Raw genomic sequence first — 13,227 nt, forward strand, 5'->3', positions numbered from 1 at the left:
AACAAAATTTGTTATAAACAAATTATTTTTTGAAAAAATGTTTTCTATGATTTTCCATGATCGCATTTGTTGGCAGAAAAATTTTGTTTTTTCAATGCCAGTCTTTTCAGATAAGAACTTGATGGGAATTTCAGCAACATTCATAATAAGTTGATAAATTTTATTATTTCTTTAAATGATTTTGAAGAACAAATGCAATAATCAGGCATTTGTCTACAGAAAAATTCATTTTTTTCTATGTCAACAGTTTTAATTAGGATATCGAAAAAAATAAATTTTCCCTCGTCAGATGCTCGAATAATGCATTTGTTTATTCAATTTGTTTTTAACACTATATAAAATTTATCAGCCAATTCTGAATTTCGCTGAAATCATCATGAACTTCCCAATTAAAAAGACTCAAATCGAAAAAAAAACGAATTTCTGCGTTCACAGATGCCCGAATGATTCATTTCTTTGTTAAATTTATTTTTTAAAATCATAAAATTTCTCAACTCATCATGAATGTTGCCGAATTTATTATGGAGATCCCAATTGAAGGTCTAATAGTGAAACAAAAAAGAATTGTTCCGTCGACAGATGCCCCAATAATACATTTGTTTATTAAATTCGGTTTAAAAAAATTATAAAATTAATCCAAAAATTATGAATTTTGCTGAAATTGCCATGAATTTCTCAACTGAAAAGACTTCCATTGAAAACAATTATAAGCAGAAGACAAATTTTTTTACATAATATTGTTTCAATTCCGATTTCTTGAAACATAACTTGAAAAAACGTGTATTTATGGAAAATAGTAGAAAAAATGTTTTCAACAAATAATTTGTTGATAACAAATTTTTTTGTATATTGTCTAATATTGAAATATCTTTAGTTAATGCTATTATATGCATCTTGAGTGATTTCAGCCATTATCCTGTTATTGACGAGCAGCGGGAATTTCATATAGAAAAAAAAGACATTTTTTCGTCATATTTGTTTATTTATAAAAAAATTGAAAACCTAATTTAAAAATCAGGCTGGACAACTCTCTTAGAAATCTTGTTAGCTTTTTTTACCATTTTTTTGTCGAAATCGGTGAAGATTTGTGGGCTGTACGTTATTCAGAACGAAACAAGTCATTTTTCTTCCCAATGCGCGGCACTCCTTCAAATACGAAACCAAAAACTCTTTTTTTAGAATAATCTTGTAGGGCATTAAAAAAGAAACATTTTTCATCTGTTGACTTTTGTTCATATCGTGCATTATGCGGCCTAAAATGTTGATTTTCGTGTTTTTTGGAATTTTGTAAATGCTATAAATCTGGTAAATTTTGGTTTTATTTAACAAAGTCATCAGGATAAATTGTTCGCCTGTTTGAATACTATGAATATACGTACAGAAAATGTTTGAATTTTGAAAAAAGTGGTCTCAACAACTTTCAAAATACGCTCACTTTTTGAATTTATATCCAAAATGGCTGGATAATGAACTTGGCCTTTATTTCAGGACACTGAAAGAGTATACCAAATAATGCCAATCCAATCTGTCAATTCTTTCGAAAGCTATCGTGCTTACAAACTAAAAATCTACAGGCACATACAGACATACAGACATTTTTACATTCGTAAAAACCTGTTTTTCGGATTCAGGGGGTCTCAAAACGTGGAAATTTGACAAAAACAGGGGGGGGGAGAGAATGTAAAAATACGTGTCTCTTTATTTTCCACGCACAAAAAATACATCATTGGAAAAATTAAACCATTTGTGTATGATTAATTTAAATATTGTATATTGAACTTGGTAAGCATCAACAATTTCAAGTTCGAATTTTCAAAATATTGACAATTCAAATAAAATCATTTTTTAACTTCCTGAAGAACCGTTTAATTTGAATGATTTTAGAGTGAAAAGATTTCTTTTCAATTGACGATGTGAGCGCAAACTGTTTTGAACCTTCTGTGTTTTTACTTGCACAAAAAAATGATTTTGTTACGGATAAAGAAAATTCAATATGCAGTACCAAAGTGAAACTGAATCAATTTGATAGAAGTATAGTATGGGAATAGCGAAAAAAGGCAAGATCACCGAGAATGTTGTTGAGGAAAACTCTTCAAAGGTAGCTTTCAAAAGTTCAAAGTAAAGTTACCTCTCCTTAGCTACGAGTATATCCACAACCCAGTTAGTTACTACGTATATTATTTCTCCAGCACTCCTTGAAGACTGTAAACGCGTTATAAGGTAGATTCTTAAAATTATTTACATTTCAAATAACAGGAACTTACTTCATTTCTCGGAAGAACAGAGTTTATTGAATTTTGTTTAACTGAAACAAAGGGCAATTAAGAAAATCTAAATCTTTTAAACATTTACACTTAGAGTAAAACATAAAAGTCTTGAAAAAATATTGCATTAATATTTTATTTATTTACGATTTCTTTTTTCGACAGTAATAATGGCAATTTACCTTTAAAAAAGTGGTGTAGCGAAATGTCTGGAAAATTTCGCACTCATTTTTGTTAAAACCCTGCCCGAGTCGAAATATAGGTCCTTTTTATATTTTCCATGGTGCTGAGTGAATTCTTTTTCAGATCTTCTTAATACTTGTCTTCTTTGTTTGAGTCTCTTAAGTCTAATTTAGTGCAATTTTAATCCTCTTTGAGTCTCTTAAAGATTTTCGCAGTATTTTTCAAGTACTCATTTACACCTCTTATAATCTCTACAAAATTTTAAGTCCGATTTTAAGACTCCATAAACTCTGAAATAATTTTAAATCCTATTTCGAAGTTTCAAATACAAAATTATTGAAAATAATATTGAAAATAATATTGAAAATTAATTAAAATATTAATAAACAACTATTTTCAAATATTTAAAATTATTACTTATAATATATTAATGTGACAACTCATAAAAATTTACTGAATATTATAGTTTCAGAATATATTTATTTGAGATTTTTTTATTGACAGAAAATCCAACATACACTGCATTATCTATGTTCTTACAAATACAAACATACAATCAAAAAAGCTTGCTTGGGCAAAGTATTAATAGCAATAAAAACTTCGTATTGGGAGTCAAAAACACTCCCCTAAAATTTTATTTAAAAATTCCTTCTGTCTCTGCATTGTATACATAGCTGAAAATCTCCAAAAAACGAATCACTTCTTTAAAGTTAAACAAAATTTTTTTGGGGATTTAAATTATCAATAAAAATGGTTCAAAGAAAGTCGATTTATACATGTATAGCGATAATTCCGTTAACATATTTTTTACCCTCCCTAATTGACTTTAAAGTGTCAAAAATTAAAAAAAGATCTACTATTTGACTGTTTTCTGAAGATTCACTGTAAATTTCTCGACTATTTCACCATATAATGTGCGATATACATTAATGCGATTGTATTTCCGACATGTTCTAACAATAACATATAAGGGATGTTGACATTAAAATCATTTTTATTGAATTTGAATTACAGGAAAATATTTAAAAGTGATATATTGCTATTTATTTTACATTAAAATTAATTTTCGGTATATAAATCATCAGAAAAAATAGTTCGAAGCAAGTGTATTTGTACATACGAAGCCACAAATTAATTATTTATTAATTAATTATAATTAATGTTTTCGCGTACATTTACCGGATTCATTACCGTTGGCGCTCTTATTTTAAAAAAAATTATAATTGTTTACAAGAAACAATAATTGTAAAGTGCATAAAGAAATTTAAAATTATTTTAAATTTATATTTGTGATGAAAAAGGTATTTCTCCCTTTAAATTCGAAATTGATTATTTACTGTTGAACTAGTAAAATCAAATAATGATCCTAACTTTCACTTTATAAGTATGTTTTGTGATCGAAGAATTGTTTATATTAATTAATTGTTCGTTGCAAAGATTTACTTGCATATTTCATCATTTTAAATAAGCGTTCCAACTGTAACCAATCCGATTGTCGTCGCGACGTATGCAAGTTCAAGAAGCAGACAGTTTTGACATGTTTTGGTATTTTGACAAACAGAGAAAAAAAGTGCACAAATATGCAATTTTTGAAAATTAATTTGGATGCCAAAGATGTGCTAGATGCAGAATTAAGTGTAGAAGGACACAATTCTACTCAAATAAAAAGTTGGCTACAGTGCCGCAAGGAATCGACAAAGGAAAAAAGAACGAATTATTTTCAAGGTGAAGTTAAATCATTTGTTAACCTGCCCCTTCCCCGAGATTAATGTACCCGTCGGCTAAAGACGGAGTTAACTATATTTTCTACTTAAATAGATGAATTTTCAACACAAAGAGACGAATTTAAAATAAAAATTAATTTTTAAGCAAAACGTAGCATTAAAAACCAAATAGATAAACTTTCGAAAAGAAATAGAAAAGTTTTCCCAAAAGTAGTTAAGAATGTAAGAAAATAGTACAAGTTTGAAGTAAAAAAAATTAACTTTTTTGGAAGACGGTTAAATTAAAAAAAGGCTCTTTTCAAATAAGAAAGATAAACTTTCAACTAAGTAGAAGGATTTTTAACAACATAGTTACATTTTCCAAAAATAATTAGATTTTTAATAAAATAGTTAAATTTCTAATCAAATATTTGAATTTTTATCATACAAAAATGCATTTTTGATCGAATGGTCAAATTTTCAAACAAAAAATATTAAAATTCAAATATTTGAATTTGTATGACTAACAGAAAAACTTTTTATTAGACATATGAATTTTCACGAAGAAAGTTAATTTTGAATCAAGAAAGATGACTTTTCTACCAACACTAATTTTGAATTTCAACCAAAATTAAAGTTGTCAAGAACGAAAGTCAAATGTATGAGAAAAAAAGTGAACTTTCAAATCAAAAAAGATTAATTTTGTACAAAAAACGATCATTTTCAATCAACGAAGATGAATTTTTAACAAGGAAACTAAAGTCCTATCCAAAAAGTTGAAGTTTTAACAAATAAAAATAACTTTTTATCCAAAAAGATGGCTTTTTAAAAAATTATTTGAATTTTCTACCAAACAGTTGAATTTTCAACACACAAGATTCGTTCTTTATGCAAAAAGACGAGTATATTGAACCTAAAAAGGCAACTATTTTTTTATTAAAAAAATATAAATAAACATAGAAGTTGATTTAAAAGCAAATATTTGAGTTTTTAACTGTAATGATGAAACAAAATATATAAGTTTCCTGGTAAGAAGTTACGGCAAACATGAAACGAATTTTTATGAAAATAGTTAAATTTTTAACCAAAGTGATAAACCTTCAAATAAAAAAGTAAGTTTTAACAAAGTATTTGAATTTTTGATATAAAAGATGACTTTCTTGCCCCCACTCCAACTTCTAAAAGTGCTAACGTAGTTTCTAAAAGTAACGCCAGGCCACTTTCTTTTAGGAGTACACCAGTGATCATTTCAATTTAGGGATGAACGTGCGAATCGATTAATTTATTAAAATAAAATTAACCACAAATATAGAAATAATAATGCCTTTTAGCTCTTCTGGGATTTAAGTCCGGCATTGTTTTTCATTAATAATAGTTTGTCCGCACTATTATACAACTTATGGATTCCCGAGCATCAAGACATTTCGCATGACTCGAGCAAATCTTAATCCGACATAATAAATTGAGCGGATTATTGCTGAACGTCTCTTTAATTAATTTTTCAGTTAAACAGCAACACATATGTGACTTAGGGTATTAATTATATGTCCATAAAATATAATGAAATAAAGTGATTCAATTTTCACTATAGTATCAGAACTTTTCTTTATAAATTTAAAACAAAAACTTGGGTATTTTTTGAAATAGAAACAAATAAAATTTACTTGATAAATATTCATTACTATATATATAAAAATATTACATCAATCTACCTTTTTAACCCTTTCTGGCATACATTTTTCAGGAAAAAGAGTTTTCATGAACATTGGTACATAGGGGTTTTTGGGGTCGCTGATACGAATCTGAACTCAGATTTTGAAAATTCAAAATAGCGGGTCCAATATGGCAGCTAAGGCTTAGCATATTTTTTTCTAAAAATTGGCATACGGGGGTTTTTGGGATCACTAATCACGAATCTGAACTCAGATTTAGAAAATTCAAAATGGTGGATCCAATATGGCGAGTTAAATTTAGAATATTATTCGATTTTTTTTTAAGAATTGGTATACAGGGGTTTTGGGAGTCGCTAATTACGAATCCGAACTTAGATTTTGAAAATTCCAAATGGTGGATCCAATATGGCAGGCAAAATTTGGATTTCTTTTTTTTTTGAAAATTGGTGTTCAGGGGTTTTTGGTATCTCTGAGCACGAATATGAACTTAGATTCTGAACATTCAAAATGGCGGGCCAAAATTCAAAATATTTCTAAATTGTTTTTTGAAAGTTGGCACAGGCAGGGGGTCGCTGATCTTGAATCTGTATTCAAAAGGAGAAATATTTAGAATATTGAAGTTTGAAAAAATATACACCTACTCACCTAAAACATGGATTAGTACCAATTTTCTGAATTTTCAAAATTTAAATTCAGATTCGTGATCAGTGGCCCCAAAAACCCCTGTATACCAATTTTCAGATAAAATCCAAAAATATTTCCAATTTCGGCAGCCATATTGTATCCGCCATTTTGAATTTTCAAAATCTGAGTCCAAATTCGTTTTCAGCCACCCCAAAAACCCTTAAGCACTCATTTTCATAAGGATACAATGAAAAGTTTTTTCAATAATGAATTTTTTCAACATAAAAGGCTTTTTTCATCTTTGTTTATAAGTATTAACAAATTATTTTAAAAATTTAGACCTTTCGCATAAAAATTTCATTTTTCTATCATCCTGCGAACATGAAATTAAAAAAAAATCAGTGTAAAATTAATTAATTAACGAACGAAGAACAAAATTATTATTAAGAATTTATTGAATATAGGAAATTTATAAGCTACTAAATATTTCTTCTATTCTATAAAATGACATTGTAGTTTTATTCTGCATTCGATATAAGTAAGAAGATGGATGGATATAAAATTTTTGTAATTTAATAAAGGTTATTTGTTAAGAATACGTTAATTGAAATTTTTCCTCTTTGAAAAAGCGCGTTTTACAACGCATGCTCATTAAAATTAGAAATACTGAATGGAGGATTTACGATAATCTAATAAGTATTTCATGAAGTCTTTTTGAAGACCTCCAAACATGCAAAAATGGATATTTGTGCACATTTTGAGTAGTTAAATAGTACTTGCATTATATTGAATTAATCATCATCAGATCCTCGTAAAGTCTCTAAAGCTAGGGAACTGAAGAAAATAAAAAGAAGACTTATATTTCGACTCGGGTCATTAATATCGGGGAGTTGAACACTCAAATGTTGGATATTCCCAGGGATTCCAAGGGATTTCTAAAGGAGCCAAAATATTTTTAAATGTGTTAAGGAATTTCACAAGGTTTCAATTTATTTCTAATGATTTCGAGGGGTTTCACAGTATTTCAAGTGATGTCTAAGCATTTTAACTTGCTTCAGAAGATTTCGAGGGATTGCAAAATACTTCAATGGGTTTATAAATATTTCAAGTAATTTCAATAGCTTTGAAAAATTGTGAGGCCTTTCAAATTATTTCAAGGGATTTCAAACAAATTTATGCGACTTCACAAGCTTTGGAAGTTTGCATTCGATTCTGACGGTTTTTAAAATTTGCTGATGTTTTTCAAAGTATTTTATAATTTTTTCAAGAATTGTAGGGCTTTTGAGAACAATACATAGGGTTTCATGAGCTTTTATAAAATTTCAAAAAATTTAAAAAAATGTTATACTGCGGCATAAGTATTTTGAGATAAACAAATATTTATTTGTATTGTTTTTATAGGTTTTGTCGCCAGTTAATTGTGAGCAGTTATTTTCTGCTATATTTCCATGTTTTAAGTGTTAAAAATGATAGAAAAACTGTTCAATTAATTAACAATACGTGCTTTTTGGCTAATTTCCCCCTTTTCAGTTGCATAAACCCGAAGTTTCATTAGAAATAGCCTGTTTTCAATTCCCGCTATTGGTACCGAAAAACTCCGGCTATTTGTACCCAAAATTTAGGTACCCATATCTGCGGTTATAAATGAATGCTTAATTACAAAATTTTGGTGTTTTGATTTCCTTAATTTTAAATTTTTACGTTATGAAACTCAAATTATAATTGTTGAGAACTTGAATTTGCCATTGTTAAATTGTAAATGTTATTTGACACTCAATTTCGGGAACTAAATTTTCTAATTGTCTAACATGAAATTAAATTTGTATATATTTTATTGTTAACTTCTCATTTTGAAATTATCACACTTTTTATGCTTTCATTTACAATTACTCTGTTTGTAAAGCTTTTTTGAACTTCAAACATTTTTTCATTTTAATGGCTTAACATTAAAGCATTTTGTAGTTTAAACTTGTAAAATCTTAAATGATATTAAATAAATTGTTTAATTTTAAAATGGTTTCATTATTTACAATGATCTGTTCTTTGAAATAAATTGTTTTTTAAAGTTTAAGGATTACAATTTTAAGAGATTGCAATTTAACAACATTTCAGGCTTAAATTGATAATTTTCCATTTGTATTATTAATTTTGAACATATTTTTGGAAGCCGTTCTTTATTATATTCTTAAAAACTATCACAAAAATAAACTTAAGGGGTTAAACCACTGTAGAATGTTCAAAAAATTGAAATTTGTTGTTGCTTAAAAGGTGTTTTAGGGTCTTAGAAGTGATATACCAAAAGGTGGAGGACGTAAAAATGTCTAAATGTTAAAAAATTTTATTCGGCTGCAACGCCTATAAGGTATGCTACAATTATTTTACAGTATTTAAAACTTAACGCGTTTTTTCTCGAACCCACTTTTTTTTGTACTGGCCAGAAACGTAACTCAAACGAATCCTCACCGATCGATCTGAAATTTTGAAAGATATATTCAAAATTGCTTTCTTCAGCGACGTAAGTAGGATTTTTTTATATTGCACAGTTTTTTCTTTATAAATAATTTTGTGAAGATATTTATCATGAAATCTTAAAATGTTTTTTTCAAAAGTGCTCCATGTTGTGAAAAATCATACATCGAGAGAAAAATGCCTTCTTACGTCTCTTGCTTTTGTTCTATAAAATCGAAAACACTTTGATTTTTTTCCAAGTCGAAAATTGCGGGAGTTAGGTTTTCGACCGTAGACAACTTAAAAAGAGGCGCTGACGGAGAAATACTGCACAGCCGCCATTTTATTATGAACGAACTTGAAAAAAAAATCTGTACTTTAATACTAGTACTATAAATCCCATTTCACTGAATTTCGATTGATCTCTTTATTGCGCCAAAAAAATTCCTGAAACAAGTCTATGTTTTCGTGCTCTACAGTGATTTAACCCATTAATTTAAATTTCCATAACAAAAACCACTCTGCTGTAGATAATAATTCACAGAACATAATCTTCATTGATTAGAAAACTGATAAAAATGATTTTTTTGGGCTTTCAACTCACGATTCTGGGCCGAACGCGGGTCTTGGCGGCCCAGAATCGGATACGATTCTTTATGTGAAAACTCAGGACCGCACATTTAGTCTACCCGGCACCTTAGTGCTCGGAGTGCGCAAATTCGAAGTCTTTTGCGAAGACTTTTACATCTTAGCATATGTTTTGTACCATCTATAAAAATGAATTAAACAAATTGATACAAAATTTAAAAAAAATAAGAATGGAATACAAATATTTCCTTTAGACTCTCAGGAATTCTGCTCATTACGCAATGTCATAATCTGTCATTTTTTGAGGTTATTTATCATTGTGATTCTAAATTTGAGAATCATGCCTTAACCAGTCAACTGGTAAAAATTATTGTTATATTATTGCTAAATTCAGTTTTTTTCGAACGTATCTGTTGTTAATAATTTACTTCAAAGGTTTCTGATCCCTTTAGAATTTCATTGAAAATTCGTTGTTTTTTCCTGAAGCGTCGTTGCCAAAATCGGTAGACCCGAGTCTCGATTTTTGATAAATCATTCTAATAAAGCAGCCTCTAATTGCGCATTCTCAGCAGATTTAATTGATTTTTTGTTTCTGAACTCAAAGTTGTTCGATTTCTTAATGGCATTTACTAAGTTTCAATTTATTTAAGATCACATTTCTTGATTCGCCGTTTTATTTCTTGCAAAACTAGATATTTTTCGCTCATTGACAGATAAAATTTTTTTTTTTGGTTCAGCCATAATATCGAAAAAAATTATTTAACTCTTACGCGTACAGAGGTATATGTCCAGATAGTAGCGATGTAGACAACTTCTGATACGGCACTAACTATCCGAGGGCACGGACCGTCAAGGCACGATCATTGGGGAGACAGAAGTAATCAAGCGTTAAGCTGGCCGAGGATCGCGTGGCCTAGAATCGGTAGTTGAGTGTATAATAATTCAATAATGATGATATATTTTCTAGCGACGTTTATTGAAATCCTAGATGAAAAGGTTATATTTAATTTATATATAGTGGACAAAACACTTATATTTTTTATTTGGTTTACATAGAAAAGTTCGTAAAACAAATGAAAAATATCATTGTCTCATCCAATATACATAAACTATATATCGATTTTTCAACTGGGATATTTACATTTTTGTTGAATGTTTATACATTAAATTCAAGGTTTGAATTTTAATGAACAATATTAATTGACACAAAGCGTTCTTTCTTTATCATTTATAAATATTTGAATTCTCTTTGTTTGACATTATATTTTCCAAGAGCAGATAACTAATAGTAGCTAATCATAAAATTCTGTTAAAGTTCGCGGTCAAAGGCAGCTGCGCGTTTGCCTCGGAGTTGTTACAAGTTAAAGGTTCTTTCTGTTTATTTTGATTCGTTAAGTTTTTCAAGTTCAATTTTTATAAATCATAATCCAAAAAATAGTGTAATTTTGTAGTTAATAAAAAGCCTAGAAATTTTAGTTGTGTGAAGGCTTTACTCGGAAAATTACAAGTCAGGCTAAATAGTATGAAGATTAAAAATCTCGTATCAATCGTGCTCATATCATATGGCATGTCAGAAATAAACAAAATGTGCCAAATTTAAACTTTTATGAGTTTTTTGAAGTAATGATAGTTTCAACTAATATTTACTCAATGAGCTGATTTTAATTGTAATTATATTAACGAAAAATTATGATTACCTAGAATTTAATATTTTCTTATGTCCAGGAATAATACCAGAAAATCTGTTGATGGATAGTGGTGTCAAAATCGTACTGTTTACCTAGTCTAATAAAAATGTTTAATATATACTTATTATTATTTATATATTATATTATTTATTTTTGAAAACTGATGCAGTTAAATTCTGCTGAATTCTTTCCTATATACTGTAGGGTGGTTTCCCCTATTTTATTTTCACCCTTCGTAATATTTTTTGTTTCAGAGCGGCACGACTAATCCAACAGTGAAGTTGTTTTGCGTCGATTTGGAGGATATAATTAAAAAGAACGGAACAACTCCAATCGAAATAGAAAGTCCTCCTCATCTAAAAAATAAGCAGACTATTCTTTCTGCAGTAGATTTTCCAACTGAAAACCTCTTATCTGCAACTTGGATGAATCGAGTTCAGAACGAAGCCTACTTTCATCTGTGTGATGTCATCACTCAAAATTGTACAACGGTTCGTAAATTCTACCATTAACTTCCATTACTCTAGACGAAATTTGAACACATGTAATTTGTTGAGAAGCCCCAATGATTATATTTATTCGGATATAAATCATTTTGAAACTGATATAGACGAACGTCCAACCGGTCTTTCATGCTGTGTATCTATTTCGTTAATACCCCTATTTTAATTATCTCTACTCTAAATATTGCATCACGTTTAGTGTAAATAGCATTATTAATTTCTATATATCTGAAATTGTATATAGGAGGTAATATAAATATAAAGCTACATAAAATGAATTATGAATATTCGTTCTCGGAGTAAATTAAATTAAATTCTTTGATATTTCTAAAAAAATTTAATGTGCCTCATTTCTTTAAATTCACTTTGATATTTTGAATTATTTTGAAGTGTTTAATCTCTAGATATTAGTGAAAAACAAATTAATTTCATTCATGGCTGTGGCATAATAAGCAAATATGATGCGCTTTTCATCCATTCTCGTAAAAAACAGCTTTATAATATCCCACGCCGGTTACATGGATCACGGTGCAGGTCTAATTCCTTATGCAATTTTATATTAATAAACAAAACTTATAAGTCTAGTTTGAAAATATGAGTATAATAATAATAATAATAATAATGGTGGTCGGTGGCTCAGTTGGTTAGACACTTGGACTTCACCTCAGAGGTCCGGGGTTCGATCCCTGAGCCGGTACCTCTGGAAATTTTTCAATGTACCTTTACCGAGGTTCTGGTGGTTCGGAACCCACCTTAAGCTGTAGGTCCCCCCACCGTGTACTTGACTGCAACCCAGTCCGTCAATGATGGGGTAAAAACTAGGCTTTGTCCAATATGTCTGGGCAGACTGCTCTCATCAGATCACTTGATTGTACTCGTATTATAAAAATGCGTCCGTGACTGATGATGTATACCGGAAGAGCCCCGTGCAAAATGATCAAATAAAAATCCAACTCTAACCAAAAATGCCTTCGACATATTGGGCAGTATAAGCCTGTGACAACATTTCGCCACAGAAATGTTTTTAATGGTGTCTCAGTTGGTTAGACACTTGGACTTTACCTCAGAGGTCCGGGGTTCGTTCCCTCAGCCGGCACTTCTAGAAATTTTTCAATGTACCTTTACCAAGGTTCTGGTGGTTCGGAACCCACCTTAAGCTGTAGGTCCCCCCATCGTGTACTTGACTGCAACCCAGTCCGTCAATGACGGGGTAAAACCAGGCTTTGCCCAATATGTCTAGACAGACTGTTCTCATCAGACCACTTGATTGCATTATAAAAATGTGTCCGTGACTGATGATATATACCGGGACATCCCCGTGCAAGAATTATTAAATAAAAATCCATCTCTAACCGAAAAACGCCTTCGGCATGTTGGGCAGTATAAACCTATGACAAAATTTCAACCCAGAAATGTTGTTTATATAAACTGTCTTTTATTTATGTTTTACTTTTATATTACACCAAACTCTCGCTTTCAGTCACCCCGATCTCGACCTTCCTAGAACTGCTGGCTTACGCAGTTTCTCAGGGGAACAGAGCGAGAGCAGTTGC

General features: G+C 29.7%; 1 protein-coding gene across 6 annotated transcripts in view; it reads left to right on the forward strand.

The window, feature by feature from the left end:
- The window catches only part of LOC117179413 (venom dipeptidyl peptidase 4), a 794,327-nt gene that overhangs the window by 709,254 nt on the left and 71,846 nt on the right, over nucleotides 1-13,227 (forward strand). For all 6 annotated transcript variants that reach the window (XM_033371173.1, XM_033371175.1, XM_033371177.1 and 3 more), the window contains exon 9: nucleotides 11,426-11,662. In XM_033371173.1, the coding sequence (XP_033227064.1) occupies nucleotides 11,426-11,662 (237 nt within the window). The remainder of the gene's footprint in view (nucleotides 1-11,425; nucleotides 11,663-13,227) is intronic.

The sequence above is a fragment of the Belonocnema kinseyi genome, chromosome 9, assembly GCF_010883055.1.
Source record: "Belonocnema kinseyi isolate 2016_QV_RU_SX_M_011 chromosome 9, B_treatae_v1, whole genome shotgun sequence".
NCBI classification, from domain to species: Eukaryota; Metazoa; Arthropoda; class Insecta; order Hymenoptera; family Cynipidae; genus Belonocnema; species Belonocnema kinseyi.